This window comes from Emys orbicularis, chromosome 2 (genome assembly GCF_028017835.1).
Source record: "Emys orbicularis isolate rEmyOrb1 chromosome 2, rEmyOrb1.hap1, whole genome shotgun sequence".
NCBI lineage: Eukaryota > Metazoa > Chordata > Testudines > Emydidae > Emys > Emys orbicularis.
In genome coordinates this window covers 179,421,759-179,446,949 of record NC_088684.1, presented here as the reverse complement: position 1 = coordinate 179,446,949, position 25,191 = coordinate 179,421,759, and the positions used below count along the sequence as shown (strand labels likewise).

The 25,191-nt window shown below is 43.6% G+C and overlaps 1 protein-coding gene across 1 annotated transcript in view; it reads left to right on the top strand.

Annotated features, from left to right (window-relative positions):
* COL15A1 (collagen type XV alpha 1 chain) overlaps positions 1-25,191 on the top strand; it is a 198,937-nt gene that overhangs the window by 28,566 nt on the left and 145,180 nt on the right. Inside the window, exons 2-4 of the mRNA XM_065400013.1 lie at positions 5,744-6,294; positions 19,639-19,713; positions 20,873-20,962. Coding sequence (XP_065256085.1) covers positions 5,744-6,294; positions 19,639-19,713; positions 20,873-20,962 — 716 coding nt within the window. The remainder of the gene's footprint in view (positions 1-5,743; positions 6,295-19,638; positions 19,714-20,872; positions 20,963-25,191) is intronic.

The window sequence follows — 25,191 nt, the reverse complement described above, 5'->3', positions numbered from 1 at the left end:
GCCCTCCTGTCTCCTGGAGGCAAGGAGAATCCTGGCCTTTGACTGGCTGAGATGCTTGTTCTGTGTGTTGGCTGGTGTCACGCTGTCTGGAGTGGCTCATGACTGTGAGTACCCACCTCAGGGCAGGAGCGGATTAACAAATTTGCCGCCCCTAGGCTGTCAAAAAATTGCCACCCCCCCCCCCACCCCGCCAGCTCACCTCCGCTCCCCCGCGACAAGCCGGGGAGGGAGGGGGGAGAAGGGGAGTTGTGGCGCGCTCGGGGGATGGTGGCAGTGGAGCAGGGGTGAGCTGGGGCAGGGAGTGGTTCCCTGCCCCCCCCCCAGAGTTACTCTCCATGCCCGCCGGCCCCAGCTCACCTCCGCTATCCCCCGAACGCGCCGCTACTCGCTTCTCCTCCCTCCCTCTCAGCGGTTTTGCGTGGCAAGCCTGGGAGGGAGGGAGGGGGGAGAAGGGGAGTTGCGGCGGCGGTGGAGCAGAGGTGAGCTGGAGCGGGCCGGGGAGCAGTTCCCGCGCCCACGGACCGTAGCTCATCTCTGCTCCGCCTCCTCCAAGCGCGCTGCACCTCGCTTCTCCCTCCCTCCCAGCACGGCAAGCCTGGGAGGGAGGTGGAAGGAGGGAAGCGTGGCGCGCCTGGGGGAGGAGGCGGGCCGGGGATTTGGGGAAGGGGCGGAGTTGGGGAGGGGGCAAGAGCAAATTTGCTGGCCTAGGCCTTGTTGGCCTAGGCGATAATACGCCACTGCCTCAGGGCAGATTGTCAGAAAACAGGGCAGACGCCCCAAACTGGTGGTATGTTCTATAATTAGATTTCACCAAGCCAGTAACAAATGTGAACTCCTGGATCACTATATCCATCTTACAGTTGAGTCACAGACAGTCCCCTCAGACTCTCCAGTCTGTCTTGCCACCCAAGCAAACTGAACTTTTGTGATAAAAGGATCACTTACTTAAAACAAAAAAACAAAACAAAAAATCACATCACATTTAGATTGCTTCCAGTCTCAAGAGACCAGTCACTTACTCCAAATCAATTGGTACTCTGGATCTTGCACCGAAGACAAGGCTGGCAGCCAATTCGCTAGTGAACTAACTAAAGGTATATTAGCTAATAAAAGGAAATGAGAATTATTGAGAGGTTAAAGCAGGTAAAGTGTGCACAGGTGAGTCACAGTTTGTAACTCCAAATGGTGGCAGTGATGTAATAAGCTGCTACTTTCCCAAGTCATTTCAGGGTACCCAGGTGGTCTCTGGGGATCTCTGCTTTGCATCTGGTATGCTTCCCCGTAAGAGTCCAAACAGTCCAGAGATGCAGGATCTTTCCTTGAATCCACACTTATAGCGTCTTCTCACCGAAAACAAGCTGATAGGGTCACTACCCATTTGGGCTTTTCCTTTGATGTCAGAGAGTGAGGAATGCATTTTGAGTCTTAGACTTCTGATCATCACACACAGTGACCATTTGCTTTGAAATTAGCACTTTTCTGTTGAAGTTCTTCATTTGCATTCCACAAAGCTTCTCTCTCATTTGATGGGTTATTTAATAACAAAGTATTTACAATGTAAATGTTTGCTACTACATTATAACAGGATACAGATAAGTGAAAATGCAAGTAACATCCCATTAGTTTTCATGAAGTTTAAACACCAAATACACTTATACATTTAACAATCACTTTGAGCTATACTAATACACAAGTGAATTGGCCTAGGGCTCTGGCATGAGCTGGCACCTGGTCTGCTAACATCACAGCTGGTTTGTTATGTCCTCCATGCCCACATGTAGTCTGAGGATCCGGCCCAAGGTGGGAGGAACTTAGTCAGAAGTGAATGTCTATGGGGAGTCATTGAAAATACTATTAATACTTTAAGTGACAATAGAGGTAGATCATCTTCAGAAACAGGTTAAGGAGATGATCTTAGAAATGCGGCTCATTCCTCTGAGTATACAAAATGTTCAGTGAAAGTACTTCAACTTAGCATATCATTCCTTTTTGCTTCTAAATGGTCCTGTTTAAATACTAATCTAAACTACAGAAGCCTGATTAACCATTTCACACTGCCTTTGCACTTTAAGGTACTATTATTACCCCGTAAAGAAGGAAAAAAGAAAGAGACACACAGGAATCACTGCTTCCCCTTTTAGTTTGACAAGAAACTGGATCCCTTTCCTGTTCTATGACCCTAAGAGCTTGTCTGCACTTACAGTGCTGCAGCAGCACAGCTGTAGTGCTTAGTGAAGATGCTGCCTGTGCCAATGGGAAAGCTTCTCCCGTTGGCGTCAGTACTCCACCTCCCTGATCAGCAGTACTTATGTCAATGAGAGAAGCCCTCCTGTCGACATAGCACTATCTATGGTGGGGGTTAGGTTGGTATAATTATGTTGCTCGGTTATGTGACGTAGTTATACCAACATAGACTTGGTCTATACTACCAATTTAAGTGAACTCTATCTCTATTACCACCTGCTGCAGCTCCTGGGTTATTACAGATTCACCCTTTACTAGCAGCATGCAGTTATGTAGGTAGAGTGCACTCAGCCACTTGGTTTGAGACACACATTATCCTGGCTGTCACATCAGCAAATATAAAATTAAGATTCATTTTGGGATCTAAAAATTGTAAGATAATATACATTGTTTGACAAAGAACGGGAATATAGAGTATGCCAGTAGATACTTGATCATTAAAGTAATTTAAGGATTCAAGTTAGTCGTAACAGAGATAGGGGCACATTTTTCATGTACAGTTTTAGAAAGACAACACCATCTGAGGATTTATTAATTGGAGTGTTACATTCAAGACAAGAGAAATTGTGCATGGATGTTATTAAGAAACATCCATACACAAGTCTTTTGTCTCACCTACCTCTATGAAGTTTAAACATTCTGGAGGGCGTTCTGATAAGCATTGATCAAAGGTATGGTGAGTTTTAGCTACAATGATATCTTACATTTTTCAGGATAAGAGGAGGCTATGGAGGTGAAGGAGGAGGAGTGTATGATCTTATTGCTATGTACAAATAAATACAACGGATAACCAAGACTTAGAGTCTAATTAAGCCACATGTGGAATTAGCCGGTGTAAACGTGTGGAACTCACCGCTGCAGCGCCTCCTGCTGGTCGTCTCCAGGAATTAGCTCTCCAGTCATTGGCCCCCCGTGTCCCTCCTGGATCTGGTGCCCCGTTATCTGGGGTGCTGCCCCCTGGCAGGAACCCCTTTCTCAGGGCCTCCCCTCTCTGGGGAACCCCCTACCCTCTAATCCCCACTTTGCCTCAGTATAAGGCTACTGCCAGTCATTGTCTAGCACAATGGGGCAGCCTACTCATCACCGGCAAGGGTTTGGACCAGCTGCCTTTGCCTACCACTGGGCTGCCCTCTGCAACCCCCAGTACCCGTTGGCCTTCTGCTAGGCCACAGCCTGGGGCTTTTCAGGCTGGAGCCTCCCCAGCTCCTCTGCCTTTCCCCAGTCCTGCACCACTCAGGTACTCTGCTCAGATCCCTGCAGCCAGGTCTATCTCCCTCTACAGCTAGGGAGAGACTGTCTGCTTGAGCTCCTGGCTCAAGCCTTTATAGGGCTAGCTGGGCCCTGATTGGGGCATGGCCCCAGCTGAGCCTGCTTCCTCCCAATCAGCCCAGGCGTCTTGCCCTTCCACAGCCCTCCTCCAGGGCTGTTTTAAACCCCTCAGGGCAGGAGCGGGTAACCACCCTGCTACAGCCAGACATTCCTGGTTATTAAAAATGCTATAATACTTTTAGTGTTTTATTTCCCAGAAGGTGATTGGCATTTGGAAGTCCCTGTTCTTGGAAGTATTGGTAGAATCTACCTTACTAGGAATCTGGAAAATATGAATAAAAATGGTATTAGATGCTCAATGCTGGTCATACTCAGATGCTCAGAGTTAAACTGACTACAAAGGAGGGATTTTCTCCCAGGGCATATTTTCAGGGACCGTTACTTCTGGTTATGTTACGGAATGGAAATTCCCTGATTTCAAACTGAGATTTAACTACTGAAGAATGTTTTCTATATAAAGAAACCATGGGAATAAACATTCCTTGAATCGACAAAAGTGGTGTAAAATGAAAACGAAAATCCTCGTAATATGTGTTTGAGCAAAGTTTTAGGATTGCCAACTTTCTGATTGTAGAAAACCGAACACCCCTGCCCCACACCTAGGCCCTGCCCCTGCCCCGTCCCTGTCTCACTTCATCCCCCTCCCCATGTCGTTTGCTCTTCCCTACCCTCGCTCACTCGCTCATTTTCATTGGGCTGAGGCAGGGCTTTGGGGTGTTGGAGGGGGTGAGAGCTCTGGCTGGGGGTGTGGGCTCTGGGGTGGGGCTGGGGATGAGGGGTTTGGGGTTCAGGAGGGGGCTCCAGGCTGGGGGGGTGGGGCTGAGGGGTTCAGAGTGTGGGAGGGGACTCCAGCTGAGACAGGGGTTAGGGTGAGGGAGGGACTGAGGGCTCCGGCTGGGGGTGCAAGCTCTGGTGTGGGGCCAGGGATGAGGGGTTTGGGGTGCAGGAGGGGGCTCCGGGCTGGTTCCAGCCAATGGGAGCTGCAGAGCTGGTGCTCAGGGTGGGGGCAGCACCTGGAGCCCCGGGCAGCACATGGAGCCCCCTGGCTGCCCCTGCACCTAGGAGCTGGAGATGGGACATGCCGCCGCTTCTGGGAGCCGCGCGGAGCCAAGACAGGCAGGGAGCCTGCCTTAGCCCTACTGCACCGCTGAATGGACTTTTAACAGCCCGGTCAGCAGTACTGTCCAGAGCCGCCAGGGTCCCTTTTCGACCGGGCATTCCAGTCAAAAACTGGATGCCTGGCAACCCTACTTTTAGAGAAAATCCTCCAAGGTATCTTACTCATAATTAGAGCTGTGCAAATAACAGATTTTTTGGGCTAGTTTGAAAAAAATATGTTTTGAGTCAAACTGAAAACAAAATTTTTCAAAATTTTTAGTGAATTGAGTAAAAAACAATTTCAATTTAAGTTGAATGAAACATTTTGGTTGAACCAAAACTAAATATTTTGGCTTTGATTGGGAGCATTTTTAAATGGTTTTGATTTAAAAAAAAAAAGGAAGCTTTGAAACAAAATATAATTTTCAACTAAAAAAATTGAAATGTTTCATTTAAAAAAATGTCAAAATAAAACATCCCAGGGTTTGTTTGTTTTTTCCCCAGGTTGATTTTCATCCAAAACAATCTGGTAAAACTGACATGAATTCACAAAACATTTTGGTGTTGCCAAGTCTGCATTTTTCATTACAAAAAGGTTTCATACAAAAAATTTCTCTCAGCTCAACTTGTAGCCTTATCCTGCATTTGTAAAACTCCACTGCATTGTTTGTGCCAGGTTGTTGCTTCCTCCCTTCATCATGTCTATGTTACAATATCTTTGTTTATTTGAGAAAACAAAGGAATAAATTCTCTGTTCTCTCATCTCCTCTCTGCAAGTGCATGTAACTCGTGGTTTATGAAAGGCTAAAGGAGAACATTTTTGTAGGAGCTCCCTGCAAAAGAACTGGTCCCCCAGCACACTTAAACATGTGCCTAACTTTAAACATGTGAGTAGTACTGTCAGTCAATGAGATTTCTGATGTGCTTAAAGTAAGGCATGTGCTCAAGCACCTTGCTGAATAGGGGTTTCAAATATTAGCACATTAGCCGTATTGTAATTTCATTAAGCCATATAATGTTAAATAAAACGTAGACACTGGAGTAAATAACATATTTTTGTCTGATGCTACAGAACGAGGATCAAAGGGTCATCTTGATCTGACAGAGCTGATAGGAGTTCCACTCCCTCTTTCTGTCTCCTTTATCACTGGCTATGGAGGGTTTCCAGCTTACAGTTTTGGACCAGATGCTAACATCGGCCGTTTGACAAGCACTTTAATACCACAGACCTTCTATAGTGATTTTGCTATCGTAGTTACAGTAAAACCAAACAGCGATGATGGAGGTGTACTATTTGCAATAACAGATGCCTTTCAGAAAACTATATACTTGGGAATGAGACTATCGCCAGTTGATGATGGCACCCAGAGAATAATCATGTACTACACAGAGCCTGGTTCCTACATCTCCCGAGAGGCTGCTTCATTTAAAGTTCCAGTGATGACTAATAAATGGAATCGATTTACAGTGACTGTTCAGGGAAATGACACTGTTCTGTTCATGGATTGTGAAGAATATAACAGAGTTCAATTTCAGAGGTCATCTCAGGCCTTGCAATTTGAATCCAGCTCTGGTATATTTGTTGGAAATGCAGGAGCAGCAACAGGATTGGAAAAATTCACAGTAAGTACAGTATGATGGATTCTAAATGTTTTTGATAGATGTTTCCTTTCAAAGAAGTTCTGAGTGCAATGTCTAAGCATGAAAATAAGTCACATCTGAAATATCCTGTATTTTCCATACACGTGGAGCAAAAAATATAGGAAATGCTAGAATTAAGTCAATGCAACCTTAATTCTCTCCACTAGTGTGTTTGCATTATGACACAGTCTTTAATTATGTAATCACATGCTAACATTTACATAGGACCCCTACGTTATACAGGGCTGAGGGTGGATGGTGCTCAGGGAGTGAATCAGAGTTGTGTAAGGAATGAGGCTGTTGTCTGCAGGATCTCTTGCTGTAGACGTTGGAATGTGGGCAAATAAAGGATTGTCTTGTGGTTAAGGCAGGTAAATGTCACACAGGAGAATTCATTTCTCTCTCTGGCTCTGCTACAGTGTTCCTATGTGATACTGAGCAAGTAACTAAAACCAAAATTGTCACAAGAGGCCATTAGTTGTGTTCCTTATTTTGAGTGCCCAAATGGAGACACCAATGGTCTGATTCGCAGCAGGGCCGTGCACTCACAACTACAACCGAAGTCAGTAGAAGCTGTGGATGGTTGGTACCTCTGACAAAAACAGTGTGGTCTGAAGGAATAAGCGTGAGATTGAGAATCAGGACGTCATGAGTTCTTATTCTGGCTCTGCTGTTCAAATCACATCAGCCTTCTTTCTTAGTGTGGCCATCTGTAAAACAGGGATAAGAAAATGTATTCCTCCTCAACCTAGGGGGTTGTTAGGATTAATTAATGTTTGTACAATACTGTGATTGTATACAGTGATATAAAAATGCTAAGTACTTTGAAAAATCAGCCCCTAGGTGTCTTCAGTCAGGTGCCCCGTCACCGAGAAAACCAAAATTAGTGGATCCTAATCAGGGCTGTCCAGAAGATTCAGGGGGTCTGGGGCAAAGCAATTTCAGGGGCCCCTTCCATAAAAAAAGTTGCAATACCATAGAATACTATATTCTCGTGGGGGCCCCTGTGGGGCCTGGGGCCTGGGGCAAATTGCCCTACTTGCCCCCCCCCCCGGGCGGCCCTGACCCTAATTAGTTTGCAAATGTTGGTCTATGTGCTCAGTTCACCCACTGTAAAATAGCAATAGTAGTACATTGCCCCTTCAGAAGGGAGTTGTGAAGGTAAATTTGTTAATGTTTGTGAGGATCAGATGCTACAATGATAAGAACTATAGAAAAGCTATTGAGGAAATTATTAATTCCTTATTTGGTACAATGGTTGGATGGTGTGCAGTGATTAAGGCACAGGGCCATAGGTGCTGGAAGTAGCGGTTCTGGGGGTGCTACTGGACCCCCTGGCTTGAAGTGGTTTCTATTATATACAGGGCTAACAGTTTTGGTTAAATGGCTCTCAGTCCCCCCACTATAAAAATTGTTCCAGCACCCCTGCACAGGGCCACAAACTGAATGATAAAAATAGAAAGAAATATTGAGCCGCCTCATTTGCTGTACCTCACCCAATACGTGCCTGGATCAAGGCAGGGGTCCTGTAGAAAACATAGTATATGATCATATCAGTTAAAACTGTATCAAAATGCACTTGCACAGTGGGCAGAATTAGGGTTGCCCAGGCAACCTTAATTTGGGCATTTCTTGATGGCTGAGTGTTTGACTTTACAACCTTAATAACTTTTTGGTTTTGTTTGTGACTTTCTAGTATTTTTTTTAAAAAGGAAAACAAATTCTATCATGTTCAGATGTAACATTAATGTTTACACTATGTGTGTGTGTGTAGTCATGAGTGTGTGTGTGTGTGTGTACACAATACTCAATATAAAGGGAGAGAGATTGAATCCTGAACGAGACTATATAGATCTTTTGGTATATTTCATGCGTGAGTCATAGTGTGAATAGACTAAAAATGTGGCGGGAGACAACATTAATATATTAATGATCGTTTTGGTCAGCCTAGATGTCTATGACCATTGCAGGATTTAGTTCACAGAAGGTTTGCAACATGGATTCTGCAAGTCCAGTTGACAGGACTGGAAGAAAAGGAAGACTGCAGTTTTTCTTGGAGGTTTGGGTCTAATGAGCTTCAATTTCCAAGGGGAAATCTCATAGGGAATTGGGTCCCTAGGTTAGGGGAGTGGAAAGAGTTTTTGGAAGAGGTAAGAAAAGGTGGCTCGTTGGGGTTTGTAAGGAGCAGATATATAAAAGAGTGCAAATTTTTCTAGAACATGGTCTGATGTTTACCAACAATTCAAATATCGAACTCCAGGCTTACCTTTTAAGGCTCAATGTAAATATACCATGAGGCTTCCTGTGCCCTTTGTAATTAGGTTTGGTTTAGAGCACTGGTTTGTTTCACTTTTTCTAAGTATATAATTTTAATACAGTAACAGCATTTTTAACTGTGATTTGCTGAGCACACGTATTCCATACTAAACATTAGCAACAGACTGATCATGTGAGTTACATGACCACCAGCCCACCAGGAGATAGTTTCAGTGAAAGGTGTAAGCTGTGTCTACAGTTTATATACTGCTAGAACCTTATGTTGTGGTTCAATGACATGGAATAGACCTAAACATTAGCACGAGGTTTCCAGGCTTTATCAGCCTGATTAAAAACCGCTTCCTGCTGGGACTAGCTTGGAATTCTCAGCCTGCCAACTTCCAAACTGCAATCTGTCCAAATGTAAAAGCCTGACTCGGTGCCCAGTCAAAATGAAAACATCAGGTTTTTTGTTTTGTCTTCTTTTTACGTCTCCAGTAACTTCAGGTGGTGCATAATAATTTGGGAAATTAACATCTTTCCCGATAAACTAATTAAGCCGCAGTGCCAAATTTCATTGAAGTTTTTGCTTCAGAAAAACAGGTAATACCTTCCTAAACCCACTGGTAGTAGCAGGTCTTGAGCTCCATCTGGTAAGCAATAGGAAGATGCACTTGTACTTAGTATCAGAACATTTCAACTTCAGACAACAAAAATTACAATTTAAAGGGCAGCATAGTCTTCCCTCAAAACTTGCATGCGACTCCAGTTAAGATTAGCAAGCATTGCCCCTGCACTTCTAGCGCTACATTCATCTCTCGTCGTTCATTCTTTTTCATTAGCTAGTGACCAAATAATAGTTTATTAATAATAACTGTTCGGTGCTAATATCTAGGGTAATTTATCCACTTATCACCTCCATGGACTTAACCCAGTACCCATTGAAGTCAGTGGGAGTCTTTGCATTGACTTCAAATGGGCATTGAATAAGGCTTTGGTAGAGGCCTCATTTCTGTATTAATTTGTGCTAGAGCTCTCTGTCGATCTATTGCACCTTTTAAAAAATATATATAAAAATCTGAGTGCCAAATTTCACTGTCCTGGCTCATGCAACCAGTCCCATTAAGTCGGTGTGAACTATGGGAGTCCAGCAAATTCAGGCTACTTTGCTTAAGGTCCCTAGCTTTAGGCACCCAAGTTTAAAAGGTTAGGCATAAAGATTGAGATGGTGATTTCCACAGTACAGTAGTTTGTATCTGTGCTGAATAGAAATTTATAATGGGTTACACGTGGGGTTACACATTTTTTCCATAAAAATACGCAGTTGCACACTGTTTTGTCATGTAATTATGGTTTTCATAGATTCATAGATTCTAGGACTGGAAGGGACCTCGAGAGGTCATCGAGTCCAGTCCCCTGCCCTCATGGCAGGACCAAATACTGTCTAGACCATCCCTCATAGACATTTATCTAACCTACTCTTAAATATCTCCAGAGATGGAGATTCCACAACCTCCCTAGGCAATTTATTCCAGTGTTTAAACACCCTGACAGGAACTTTTTCCTAATGTCCAACCTAAACCTCCCTTGCTGCAGTTTAAGCCCATTGCTTCTTGTTCTATCCTTGGAGGCTAAGGTGAACAAGTTTTCTCCCTCCCATAAAGTCCTTATGACACCCTTTTAGATACCTGAAAACTGCTATCATGTCCCCTCTCAGTCTTCTCTTTTCCAAACTAAACAAACCCAATTCTTTCAGCCTTCCTTCATAGGTCATGTTCTCTAGACCTTTAATCATTCTTGTTGCTCTTCTCTGGACCCTCTCCAATTTCTCCACATCTTTCTTGAATTGCGGTGCCCAGAACTGAACACAATACTCCAGTTGAGGCCTAACCAGCGCAGAGTAGAGCGGAAGAATGACTTCTCGTGTCTTGCTCACAACACACCTGTTAATGCATCCCAGAATCATGTTTGCTTTTTTTGCAACAGCATCACACTGTTGACTCATATTTAGCTTGTGGTCCACTATAACCCCTAGATCCCTTCTGCTGTACTCCTTCCTAGACAGTCTCTTCCCATTCTGTATGTGTGAAACTGATTTTTCCTTCCTAAGTGGAGCACTTTGCATTTGTCTTTGTTAAACTTCATCCTGTTTACCTCAGACCATTTCTCCAATTTGTCCAGATCATTTTGAATTATGACCCTGTCCTCCAAAGCAGTTGCAATCCCTCCCAGTTTGGTATCATCTGCAAACTTAATAAGCATACTTTCTATGCCAATATCTAAGTCGTTGATGAAGATATTGAACAGAGCCGGTCCCAAAACAGACCCCTGCAGAACCCCACTTGTTATACCTTTCCAGCAGGATTGGGAACCATTAATAACAACTCTCTGATTACGGTTATGCACCCACCTTATAGTAGCCCCATCTAAATTGTATTTGCCTAGTTTATCGATGAGAATATCATGTGAGACCATATCAAATGCCTTACTAAAGTCTAGGTATACCACATCCACAGCTTCTCCCTTATCCACAAGACTCGTTATCCTATCAAAGAAAGCTATCAGATTGGTTTGACACGATTTGTTCTTTACAAATCCATGCTGGCTGTTCCCTATCACCTTACCACCTTCCAAGTGTTTGCAGATGATTTCCTTAATTACTTGCTCCATTATCTTCCCTGGCACAGAAGTTAAACTAACTGGTCTGTCGTTTCCTGGGTCGTTTTTATTTCCCTTTTTATAGATGGGCACTATATTTGCCCTTTTCCAGTCTTCTGGAATCTCTCCTGTCTCCCATGATTTTCCAAAGATAATAGCTCAGATACCTCCTCTATTAGCTCCTTGAGTATTCTAGGATGCATTTCATCAGGCCCTGGTGACTTGCAGGCATCTAACTTTTCTAAGTGATTTTTAACTTGTTCTTTTTTTATTTTATCTGCTAAACCTACCCCCTTCCCATTAGCATTCACTATGTTAGGCATTCCTTCGGACTGTGAAGACCGAAACAAAGAAGTCATTAAGCATCTCTGCCATTTCCAAGTTTCCTGTTACTGTTTCTCCCTCTTCACTGAGCAGTTGGTCTTCCTCTTGGTCTTCCTGGGTCTTCCTCTTGCTTCTAATGTATTGATAAAAAGTCTTCTTGTTTCCCTTTATTCCCGTAGCTAGCTTGAGCTCATTTTGTGCCTTTGCCTTTCCAATCTTGCCCCTGCATTCCTGTGTTGTTTGCCTATATTCATCCTTTATAATCTGTCCTAGTTTCCATTTTTTATATGACTCCTTTTTATTTTTTAGATCATGCAAGATCTCGTGGTTAAGCCAAGGTGGTCTTTTGCCACATTTTCAATCTTTCCTACCCAGCAGAATAGCTTGCTTTTGGGCCCTTAATAGTGTCTCTTTGAAAAACTGCCAACTCTCCTCAGTTGTTTTTCCCCTCAGTCTTGATTCCCATGGGACCTTGCCTATCAGCTCTCTGAGCTTACCAAAATCCGCCTTCCTGAAATCCATTTTCTCTATTTTGCTGTACTCCCTTCTACCCTTCCTTAGAATTGCAAACTCTATGATTTCATGATCACTTTCACCCAAGCTGCCTTCTACTTTCAAATTCTCAACGAGTTCCTCCCTATTTGTTAAAATCAAGTCTAGAACAGCTTCCCCCCTAGTAGCTTTTTCAACCTTCTGAAATAAAAAGTTGTCTGCAATGCAGTCCAAGAATTTATTGGATAGTCTGTGCCCCGCTGTGTTATTTTCCCAACATATATTTGGATAGTTGAAGTCCCCCATCACCACCAAATCTTGGGTTTTGGATGATTTTGTTAGTTGTTTTTAAAAAAGCCTCATCCATCTCTTCCACCTGGTTAGGTGGCCTGTAGTAGATTCGTAGCATGACATCACCCTTGTTTTTTACCCCTTTTAGCCTAACCCAGAGACTCTCAACACTTCCGTCTCCTATGTCCATCTCCACCTCAGTCCAAGTGTGTACATTTTTAATATATAAGGCAACACCTCCTCCCTTTTTCCCCTGTCTATCCTTCCTGAGCAAGCTGTACCCATCCACACCAACATTCCAATCATTTGTGTTATCCCACCAAGTTTCAGTGATGCCAACAATGTCATAGTTGTATTTATTTATTAGCACTTCCAGTTCTTCTTGCTTATTACCCATACTTCTCGCATTTGTATATAGGCATCTAAGATACTGGTTTGATCTTGCCTCCCAGTTTTGCCCCTTCCTTTCTCTCTGCCATTATAGCCCACGCTCCCTCTTGTTTCCGACCCATCTCCCAGGTCTCCATGTTCCCCACTTACCCGTGGGCTTTGCTCACCTGTCCCCATCGAACCTAGTTTAAAGCCCTCCTCACTAGGTTAGCCAGTCTGTGTCCAAATAGGGTCCAAATAGGGTTTACCAAATATGGTAAAACAACATGAAACAAACTTAGGCTTATGTGAATTTCAGCAGATATCCTGATTACTTTTTTATCGCATTTGTGAACTTGACTATGGAAGTACAGGTTAGCATGGGCCATAAAACACTGAATGTTGTAGTTCCATTTGAGTTGCACCCATTGCTGAAGCTGGAAAAAAGAAGGTGGTGGTTCTCTCCCTCACTCTGGGCACAAGCCAGCTTCCGGCCTCTTGAGATGCCGAAATCAGACACCACTCACAGCAGATGATGCAAATGTTCAAAATATGATCCCTTATGCTCTGTGGGTCTCCTCAGGCTTGTTTACCCCTCAGTGAGATTCAGATCCATGATGGGCACAACAGGCATGTGGCTAGGGCTCCAGAGACATGAGATGAGATCAAAATCTCAGCTCTCATGGGAACAATTGTTTCTGGCCCTCATGACTGCAAAGAAAAGCTTGAAAACATGAGCTCAGTGTAACTGACGCGGTGATGTCTGCCTGAGTCTGCAGAGGGGCTGCAACAGATGTCGGAGCTGCAACCTTTATTGTCAAGGAGGAAACTGCCTGGCCCCACACTCTCCACCGAGGCAGATCTGCCACCACTCCTCAGGCTGGGCAACTTGGCTGGAGGTAGTGGCTGGGCTCTGCAGAATTGACTTTACTTTGGGAGGGCTCACTTTGCTCCCCTGGCCTTTTGATTCCAGAGGTCAGACGGGGGGAGGGAAACGGTGGCATCTGCCAAACAACTTCCATTCATGGCACCAGAATGAGCATGATAGAGCATGCAGGTCTGTGATTCTCCCTCTCTTTTCTTACATGATTCACAATGAAAGAGCAAATAATCACTGGATATCTGAACTGCCCATCATCAGGCAGTGAGAGGAATGGGAGAGGTCACACATCTCTGAGCTATTGTTTCAGACCTCTGCAAATATCTGCACTGGTTGAACTTGTTTCACCTTGGTAAGGTTGCCTTTGAAACCACTCCTCCCCCCCACCCCCCGATTCTAGAGGCATCCTCAAAAGAGTGCTGGATCGCTGATTCAGCCCAGTTCAAATCCTGGTTGCATCCACTCCCATTTTATCAAGCCCAAAACTTCTGCTCAGTAGTAAGATACACTGGGCATATGCTTGTATTTTTGATGCTACACTGGGTTAGCCCTACTGTCGCAAGGCATGCTGTGGGAGAAGTAGAGAAGCCTAGCGGAGAGTCCTTGACCTATCCTGGCAGATCATTGTGTATACACACAGCACCGTCCCTTGCTGCTGTTCCCAAAAAGAGCACAGTACACTACCCCCACCCACCCTCCAGCACCCACTGTCAACATCAACATGCATGCAGGGAGCTTTCAACGACTCCACCTTCTCTCTCCCTGCCAACCAACACACATGTCAAACTACCCTCTCCTGCTGCTCCCATCTGTCTCAACACTATTACTTATTACCTCCATTCATCTAGTGTTTCCTCCGCTCATAAAGACAGCCAACAGAAACAGTACTTTTGGAAAGCTTTCCCTTAAGTATACTCCTATCTCATCATGGGAGCAGTAGCACAGAGGGAACAGTGGGCCAGAAGCTCAGAGGCAGCATAGTATAGACATGTATAGACTCCTACCCTGGAGTTTGCATGTATTGTTAAATAACAACAACAGCAACACATAATGCTCAGTCTATGCTTTCTTCTGATCTTAGATCTTCTTGCAGTTTTTTCTCAGAAAGACCCCTCCTTTCCTGCACCTAGCTCTCTGAGAGGCACTTGGAGCTACTGTAACATGACTCAGCTGATTGGATATTAGAGTGAGTCAGCAAAAATAACTGCCTCTTTCTAGCTTCCCCTGAGTGACTCATAAGTAGAGCCTTACATTACTGCATGGAGAGCCCTAGAACCTGCTGCCCTTACTGGTGTCTTGCAGGGCTACCAGTTAGCGACTCAGATCCTTGCTATTCACAAAGTATACGAAGAGTGGAGAGATGCATCAAGATACCCTCTAGCCCCTCTAGGCAGACCCAAAGTTTGTTGGAAAGGAGACAGCAAGATACTGGTGGTTGTGTATTAGCAAAGGTGAGGAGGGAGGAAGGAAAAGGCAGGAGAACTTGTACATCCTTCATTGCGGCTGCCATTTTGAGCAAAGGGTGGGGGAACAAAAGCTCAGGAGACAGAGTGATTGTAGATAAATATGGCGGCACCCTTATAGTACCTGGAACTAGGTTGCTTAAAACCCCTTTCCCACAAACTTTTTAATAAAAATACCTTGCAATACTTACTAGATGTGTTCCCCTTTCCCCCTGAAATTTGGTTCTCCTCCTGTGGATGCCATGGTTGTGATGTGGTAAACTTCTGGGTCTCCGGGACTGGGTCTACTTCTGTCCCCCAAGGCGATGAGAAGTGAGGGTTAAGTCCTCGTGCTTGGTGCCCGGTCACTGCTTGGTGGTATCCACACAATGCAGTGGCTCAGTGGTGGCATCTCTCCCAAATATACAGTCCAGCCCCTCATCTCAGAGATGGGGGGAGGGATAGCTCAGTGGTTTGAGCATTGGCCTGCTTAAACCCAGGGTTGTGAGTTTAATCCTTGAGGGGGCCATTTAGGGATCTGGGGCAAAAATCTGTCTGGGGATTGGTCCTGCTTTCATCAGGGGCTTGGACTAGATGACCTCCTGAGGTCCCTTGCAACCCTGATATTCTATGATTGTAGCCACAGACCCTGCAAGCTCTCCCAGAGGTACTATTGTTGTCCTTTTTGCTCTTATAAACCATCTGGAGCTCCCTTCCCTTCCCTTAGTGCAGCACTGGATTGGGTCTCAGTTGTGCCCCCTCGCCTTCGTTTGTCCTGATAACTGCTGGAGTATTTGTACGTTGTGGTGGCTAACTTCCAGATGTTTCTGTACTGTGACAAAGTCAGGCCAGACAGCTGCAGGAGGGTCTGGGAAAACAGGTATGTTAGCCCTAGAATGCTAAAGGCCCTTTTTCCGACAAGCTGGGAAGGGGTTCCTTCAGGTCAATTAGGGACACCTGAGTCCAGTTAAGGGCTGCCTGAAACCTGTTAAAATCTCTCTCCTGCAGGGGGGAGGAGAGACAAACTGCTGCAAGGTTGGAGGCAGCAGGGAGATAGGCTTCTCCAGTGTGAAAGACTGCGCTCCTCCCCCTAGGGGAGACATCCAAAACCCAGTGCCTGTTTAGGGGAAGGACTGACACCCCGGGGCCAGCGACAGGACAACTCCTGCCCCAGTGAAGGGGCCAGGGAAAGGTATTCCCCTTTTGTTTCGGTGCGTTATAGACTTTTCCCCTTTGTCTGGTGGAGGGGCACTCCTCAGGCTTGCCCCGAGGCCTACTGGGAAGGCTCTCAGAAACAAACCCCAAAGAGGGAAGACAGACACGCTCCTGAGTGGGGGTCTGATTTACCCCAGACCCTGTCCCTGCCAGAGGAGGGAGCGCTAAGTCTGGCGAGGCAGAAGGGGTGCCTTGCCACAGTACTCACTCCTCTCTTCAGAGGGCAATGAAATCCAGGGCATTAGCAGGAGACCTCACTGATGCGCCACTCACCAAGGCATGATTGCTCAATGAACAGGAGGATGACACAGGTTTCTGAAGTCCCCACAAGATGGAATCACAAAGAAAAGATCCTGGCAATGTGTGAGCATTTAAACAGCAAGGTGATATCTGGTCAGGATGACTCTGGCACACAGAAGAGGTCACACAGATAGACAGGCAGCCTAAGTACCTAGCAAAGCATCATGAGATACTGATGGGATGACTTGGGAGATGCACAACATTGCTATGGAATGAGGGTGTATCCACACCTACTTTGCTTCAGGCAAAATCATCCAACATTTAAGTCAATCTGTTTCTAAAGTCTAATCAATGGAAAGACACCTGTTGACTTCATTGGGAGTTGGATCTGGCCCACGTGGGGGGAGGGATAGCTCAGTGGTTTGAGCATTGGCCTGCTAAACCCAGGGTTGTGAGTTCAGTCCTTGAGGGGGCCACTTAGGGATCTGGGGCAAAATCAGTACTTGGTCCTGCTAGTGAAGGCAGGGGGCTGGACTTGATGACCTTTCAAGGTCCCTTCCAGTTCTAGGAGATGGGATGTCTCCATTAATTTAATTAAAGTAAGGTTAAGAACATGTGTTCAAAGGCCAGATGAGTCATGACAAAATACTTTGTTTGTGGATGTTGGGCATTCTAATGCAAATCAAGTCACGTTGATCTGCAACAAATTTGAAGTGTAGACAAGCCATTAGATTGTAAGCTCTTATGGGAAGTGACCATCTTTTACTTCTGAGTTTCTACAGCAGCTAGCACAAAGGGGTCCTGGTCCGTCACTGGGGCTACTAGAGCAATAAAATAGAAATAATAAATAGATAAAAATGTTAGTAATGAATGTCAGAGGAGAAGGCTTTTGTGTAACAGTGATGTGTGTGTTGTAAAGGGCAAAGAGGAGATCAGTATTGGATGAGTGGAGGATGAAGGCTGAGGCGCAAAGAGGCAAGGTCTTTTTGGTAGTTTAGACCAACTTCATGGGATCTATCTAGCTATCTATCAGTGCTACCTTGCCCTGAAAATGAAAAGAGAGCCAGTGGTTTTGCTTGAGGATGGGGATCATGTGTGTGTGTGTGTGTGTGTGTGAGAGAGAGAGAGAGAGAGAGAGAGAGAAGATGGCAACAACATTCTTCATGTACTAGAAACTGGAGAGCTGGGACTTAGGTAGAATTAGAGAAGGGATTTGCAATAGTCACTGCACAAGGAGATGAAGACATGGATTTAGATTTCAGCTAAGGAGGAGCTGAAGAATTGATGTATATGGACAATATTGCAGACATTGGGATAGGTAGGTTCATAGACTATTAAAAAGAGGAAGGACATGAAAAATTCAAGGTCCAGGATGGTGCCAATGATATCGGGCAGTGCAGTCAGATGGGAGACCTTGGTCGAGGAGGGAGAGATTGAGTTGTGTCTGAGGATGGGCATCTTATCCATGAGAAGTGCTTCTGACTTAATAAATACAACAGTAATAATCACCCATTTGAATTAATTTGTCACTCATTTGAGAATTTCTGACCAAGAAACTTTAGTGACATTAAAAAGTATATGGTCTGCAGAAAAGAATATTGGATGTAGTTCTGTAAGGAATGCCAAAAAGAGCGGAGTTAAGACATAAGAACAAAAATAACCCAGAAATTAGAGAGGCAAAAAAGGGGTGTTTTGGCTTTGCTGTCTTCCAAAGGGTAGAAATGGGCTGAAATAACAGTTCTTCAGGCTTCTAAGTGTACAATAGGGCCCCGTATCCAAACTTAGCTGCCTGGCTTTAGGAACCCAAATGAGTGGCCTGATTTTTAGAGATGTGGGTGCTTAATTTTAACCCCCCAGGTTTGAAAATGCGATCTAATTTTCTTTAAAGGTAGTTTTAACAAATGTAAACTGTTAGGGTTAAGTATTTTGAATATATAGCACACCACTGCATGTACTTGTAGGGAGCATAGTATATTTTTTAAATACTGTCTCAGAAGTTGCCCAGTTGCATACTCTTTCTGAACCCAAAGCTGGACTTCAGAGGAACATTGTGCATGTTTCCATTAAGAGTTTTACATAGTTGTTAGACTTCTGCACCATTTACTATGCTTTGTGCACACATTTTACATGTCTTCATATATTCAAATTAAGTACTTACGTAGACCTTTTGAATGGATTTTTCTATTAGAGCATGCATGTTACTGTGTGTTCTCTTTCTTAACCCATCTTTCAGCGGCTCATAAATTTGGCAAGCATATTTCTTTTGAGCTGATGTTTTCCATGCTTGCTTTCAGCCCAAAGGGACACTTGTTTGGAAAGTTTTTGAGGAAAATATGGTTCAGCTGTTTTTGAGTATTGCATGTGCTAAAGAAATAGACTGTTCCCATTTCCCACTGTTGTTAGTAACTCACATTGCTGTGCTATCGCTGGGTTGCTACTGCTTTAAAACAAGATTAGGTTTTGTTGGTAAAATTAGACAAGCTATTTGATTTGTTTATCATTTACAATATTAAAATTTATGTAAAATGTATTATTCTAACCATTTAAAGTGACAGATTAAATGTCAGGATGAGTTATTGAAGAGAAATCTGAATAACTATGTGAGCAGTTTGGCTATTTTTCCTCAACATTTCACAAGGCATATAATGTAACTCACACAGATCCACTATTATCCTAGTAACACACTCATAAATTATATAACAAATTTTATAAACTGAATAGGATATTGAAATATGGCTTAAGTAATCCAGCCAATGTACTCGGAATTAATTCTCTGGAAGAGCCCTATACATACCAATTGAAACTGCACCACCAATAACAATTCCTTAACTTTTTTTTTTATTTTCACCATCTATTAGCAATAATAATCTCAGCAGAGGGCATTTTCTAGAGATTGATGAGTGGCTTAATTAATGACCCTTCAGGCTATGTTTTGGGCCATCAAGCACCTTACAGCTGATGAGGATCTCCAAGAACTTCCCAGCTTCTGTGGTGGTGGTGGTTAATATTTAAGGCCATGTGTGTTACTAGCCAAACTTCATGATTTAGATAATTTTCCAAAGTAAACAGGGTCCAGTCTGTCCTTTTCCCCCCACAATGCTTTCATGAAGGTTATTTGAAGAGAACACTTCCTTGAACTGCTTTTGTTATTCCATGTAGGGGTCGATTCAACAACTAATGATCAAACCTGACCCAAGGGCTACTGAAGACCAATGTGAAGATGATGACCCATATGTGAGTACTCACACACACACCTCTCCATCTGTTTTCAGTGGTTCTGTGCCAAGGATTTGAATTACAATAGCACTTTTTAAACAAAACTGTTAGGAGCTGGGATGTAGGCAGTCTTTCTTAGTGGTCAGAGAGCAGATGTCAGGTCTAGTGGGCAGAGTAGGCATCTAGGTCGGGGAGCGGAAGCAGAAGTCAGAGCTGGAGTCAACTGCCAAATACCAGAGCTAGGGGGTCCAGCCAGAGTCAGGACCAAAATCGAAGCTGAGAATCGGAGCCAAGGCCAGATACCAAATGCCAGACCCAAGGGTTGAACCAGAGTTGGAGTCAGAAGTCAGAGCCAGGATTGGTAGCCAATGGTCATGAGCAAAGTGAAAGGGCAGGAACCAGAGAGAGGCAGGGATTAGGCATGGAGTAGGAGCAAAGTGGAAGCTAGGAGTGCAGAACAGGTCTGCAGCAGAGCAGGACTCAGGAACAGAGTTGGATACAGATTGCAGGAGGCAGGCAAGAGGAGGGTGAAACATGGCAGCAGCAGCAAAAAGTTTGCACAGTTGCTTGGACAGTCCTCCCAGCTCACTTCCTAGCTTAAGTAGTGGGTGTGAGCCAGTCAGGTAGCCGTAGGCCTTGGGAGCTCCGACTGGACTTCCTGTGGGGGCTGGCCTTCCAAGTTTAGAGACATGCTGCTTCATCCAGCTCCCTTGGTGGTGACAAGGGAGTGTCAGAGATCCAGGGTCCCCACAGCCAGGCATTCTAGACCTGCCCCCTTGTATCCTTACAAAAACAAATGGTAGTCTCTCTTCTTTGGAACACACTGAAATGCTTGAAAGTGTTTTGTTGGTGTGCTTTGTTTTGTGCTGTTCCCCTTGGAAGCCAGAATCCTCAAAGAATTTCCCAATCTTTAGTCTCCATCACCTTTGAGTCCTTGAGTGGTGACATTCATTTTGCTAATATACTCATCTCCATACTCTACTTTAAATGCAGAAATAAGTTACTTTATAATAATACTGGAACTAAGTTGCTGAGAAATACACATAACTAATTTTTCCCATGTAACTACAAGTGAAAAGTGAAGCACAAAAGAATCCGAAGAGCTATTTTGTGCTAGAATGTAACATTCTGACTCTGGAATTTTCTAAACTCATTCTAATGATTTGCTTTTGTGTAGGCATCGGGAGATTCTAGTGGCGCTGGTAGCATTCAAGAGCAGGAAGGACTTCCTGAGACAGAAGAAGTCATTGCATCTTCTCAACGCCTAGTAAGTGTCAGCAATTATTCAGCTTTACCTTTCTGTGTTACCAGTACTTCAAGTAGTGAGGCGCAAATGCTGCCATTGGATACTCATTTGCAGCACCCTCTGAGGCCAATCAGAGTGACATGTGCCCTACCAGAATTTGGCCTTGGAAGTCCAACTTCCTTCAGGCTTGATAGTGAATTAACAAATTTGCCCCAAGCAAGGGGCAGCACGTTGTTATGCTGCCCCTGGAGCAGAGCCATGTGGAGGGAGTGTGACTTAGTGACTCTCAGAAGTTCTCTTATCATATAGGTTTACAAGACAGTATTGCAGGATCCTGCCTTCATTTTTTCCCTCAGGCCCTTTTTAAAAGTGTCTCTACAACATTCTGTTAACCCACTTTGATGCAGGGTGATACGCAGCTGACCTAATGTGTTTTGTTTCAGTATTTTTAAAATCTATCCTGACTGTTCAGTGATTGGACTCTTGCCTTGTTCACTTACTACACACTGCCTGTCTTGTCAACATAGGGCTCAGACCTTTTTTCATTTACACCAGCATAAATCTGGATTTAGTCCAGAATTGCACTGTAGTCGTTGAATACAGACCATGGCCAAAATTCGGCCTAGATCTGCAGGATTTGTATCATTCACTAGGTATCCCTGCCTCATTCACGGTACACTGTATAGCCTTCCACCCCTGGCTCTCCTTATTCCACCCTGTACTCTTTGGGAGACCTGATGAAGGAAGGAATGTATTCCCTGCCTGTATTCAAGTAAGTGTTTGTTACTTGTTACCCTGTAATCCATTTAAAAGAATTCATATAAGAAGGGGGGTCAAATATAAGAAGCCCCCCCCCCCCCATGTTACTCTGGCCATATCAGGAGCTTGATGAGATGCAGAGTACTACAAAACATGAGTTGCAAAGGTGATTCTTTCTTTGATTCAATTTAATTTCTTCCTCAAAACACAGAACAAAGGGACCCTTCTCTGTATGCAACACAAGAGGACAAGGAATGCCTGAGACCTAGGGACCTGGCTTAGGTATAGAATGAACCAGAATGTTCAGAAAAGTTATTTCTTGTATAAGAAAAATAGAAGGTTTTTCCTGTACTAAGCTACACTGTTTTAGTAGACTATCCTATGTATTACCTTGACTTTTCCGTGATTACTTCAAAGTTTCCACAGAACACACCCTTTTGCAGATCATCTGCATGCTACTTCTTTAAAGGAGTAATTTGGCAGAGCATTAAACCAACTGGAAGACTTTGGCTACCACTTGTACTTCGGGGGGGAGTTTTGGTAGAATAGTGAGTTCCATGCTGCAGTGCTGTGGCATGGAAACATCTCAGTAGACTGTGTTTTTCTTGGTAACCCATAGCAATGTGTCAGGTGACAAGTCTAAAAATAACCTGTTAAAAAGGCAAAGATGTTGTACTGACCTTACTAAGTAAAAGGAAGGTGGTTTGTATATGCTTTTAAGGAACAGGTAAAGAGTTTGCATTCTCCGCTTGAGTAGAAAGTTGCAGTTTGAGATGTGCTAGCAATGTAATTCTAATTTATATCATGAGAGGTGAACTAGAAGTAAAATAGTTACTACCCATGGGTCAACGTATACTCCCACGTTCACAAATTTATCAAGCTGCTAAACTGTGACCTGTTCCCTTGTACCACACTTCTGAGACCTCCACTGCACTAGACAGGAAATCTCTGTGGAAAGATCATGTCAAGGTTTAACATTGTCAGGGTAGTACAAGAATGTCATAGCTTCTTGGAAAAAACAATAGTGTGTGATTTTTTTTTTTTTTTTGGGCATGCTCTGTAGCACTTGCCTGCAGTGAACTAGAAGCTGGTAATTAAGAATCAATGCCAAGGGAAGTGACAACTCCAGCACTATTGGGGTGTATTATAGGAATGATGAAGCTGTGGTTGGTATTAATTGGGGAAGCAAACTATTCCACTTTCCTGTAGGCCTCTTCAGGACAGCCACACGCATGGGCACAACTAAACCATTGCAAACCTTTTCAATACATCTCTAATTTACGTATCACTCTTTCAATTTTTCCACAAATCCATCTCCATAAAACAAGACACACTCACATGCACTGATATTCTGTTATTTATTTCTGTTGTTCTAAAAGCGGTTTGTACACTGGGAAGGAAACTGAGCCTAAGAGAGAATTTTTTTTAGAATTGCAAAGCTGCTGCTTTCCCTTCAGATGGAAATATTATGCTAATATAGCAAACATGGAGAATGAATCTTCAGAAGGATTTTGTTTAAAACCTTAAAAGCAAGCAACATCTATACATTCTGTATTCATTTTACATTCACTTTTTCAGTAATGATTTGTCTTTTTTAGTGTGCCTTGAAACAAAGGGAATCTGTGTTACAGTCCTAGTTACAGCTATAGTAAGGCTCTTTGTATGAGATAATCACCCCATGTTTTACATTGCCTAGGTTTCTGAGCCAAACAGTCATAATCCTGAAGGGCTTGTAAATGATCATTTCCCTTAAACTGTAAGAATTCACGTGAAAGTTCTTTCTTAGGCAACATACATAACTTAGTGTTTTTAAAAATGTGTTACAATAATGTCCTTAAACTTCAAAAAGGCAGCACCAGTGTATTAATATCTTGTAAGATTTACGTTGCCTTTTAAAAAAGCTATGGGTTTTTGCCAAATGTGCGATGTCTAAATGTGACTCGTTGGATATGTATGCTTTCCAGTGTGAATGTCCATGGATTTTTAATGTGCCTTTTTTTTTTTTTTTTAAGAAATAGTCAAGAAGGGACGTAGACTAATGACAATATAATAACACTGCTCTACAGCCAAAATGCTTCTGAAATAAATGTAGTCAAACTTTACTAATTCTGGGTCACTGAGAACGAAAATGATGCTTAAAATTGTTGATTGGCTCTAGTTTTCAAGATATGCTATTGGGTCAGTATATATGACCCTTGACTTGGGAATGGCGGAGGATAAGTGAGTTATAAAGGGAAGGGATCTCAATTTAAACCAGAAATGACTAAAATACATCTTTGACTGGATCTATGAATAAATCTATGACTGGATTTGGACAGTACTTGCTTTTTAGGCAAAACAATGAATGATGCAATCTGAAGCTGGTATTGCGTCATACATGATATGAATTGCATCATGTTATTCCTAGAAGTCATGGATGATGCAATCATAACGAAGCTTACATCACTCTGCTGAACAAATTGTCCTATATCAGCTCTAGAAATCATACAGTGTCGTGCTCTCTTATTTGTCAATGTTTGATTTTGCAAAGGGACACATTTCTGTTTAGCCAAAGTGAGCAGAGATGCCTCGTACTTGTGTGAACAGTGCAGATAACTTCTGCTATGTTTGTGGTGAAGTGACTTTTGCATCACAAAAGCGCAGTATAACCACTATGGTTAAGAAAGCCTATCACCTTTATTTTGGCTGCAAAATTGGAGATCAGGACAAGAGAGATTTGGAACTACCCAAGAGTAAGGCAGAGCTGTTGGGCTCCAGACTACAGCAGTGGAATCTCCTGGCAGGTGATGTTAGGGTTTCCATGTTCCGTGACCGTCAAAAGGATCTTGTCCCATTCTTCTTCATGGAAGGTGATCTTGTAGCCTGCAACAACATCGATGGTGTGATGGCAGCCCTCAACATCGTTCACGATCCAGATGAGTGGAGACTGTTCATTGATTCATCGAAGACGAGTCTTAAAGCTGTTTTACTGCATAATGGCAATGTTTTGCCATCAATTCCAGTTGGTCATGCAGTCCATATGAAGGAAACCTATGACAACATGAAACAACTTTTGAGGTGCATAAACTATGACCAACATCAGTGGCAGCTTTGTGGTGATTTGAAGGTTGTTGCTCTCTTGCTTGGTCTGCAGACTGGATATACAAAGTACTGCTGTTTTCTCTGCGAATGGGATAGTCGTGCAAGAGATTCCCACTACATCAAGAAAGATTGGCCACTCCGACAGTCATTGGAGCCTGGGAGGAAAAGTGTTCAGCATCCACCACTTGTTGAATCAAGGAAGATTTTGTTACCATCCTTACACATCAAGCTGGGTCTGATGAAGAACTTTGTCAAGGCCATTGACAAAACACAAGCAGCTTTCAAGTACCTCCGTGGAAAATTTCCAAGGTTAAGTGAAGCTAAGATAAAGGAAGGTGTCTTTGTTGGTCCTCAGATTCGTGAACTTCTTCGAGATGATGCATTTGACCATGCACTGCGTGGCAAGGAAA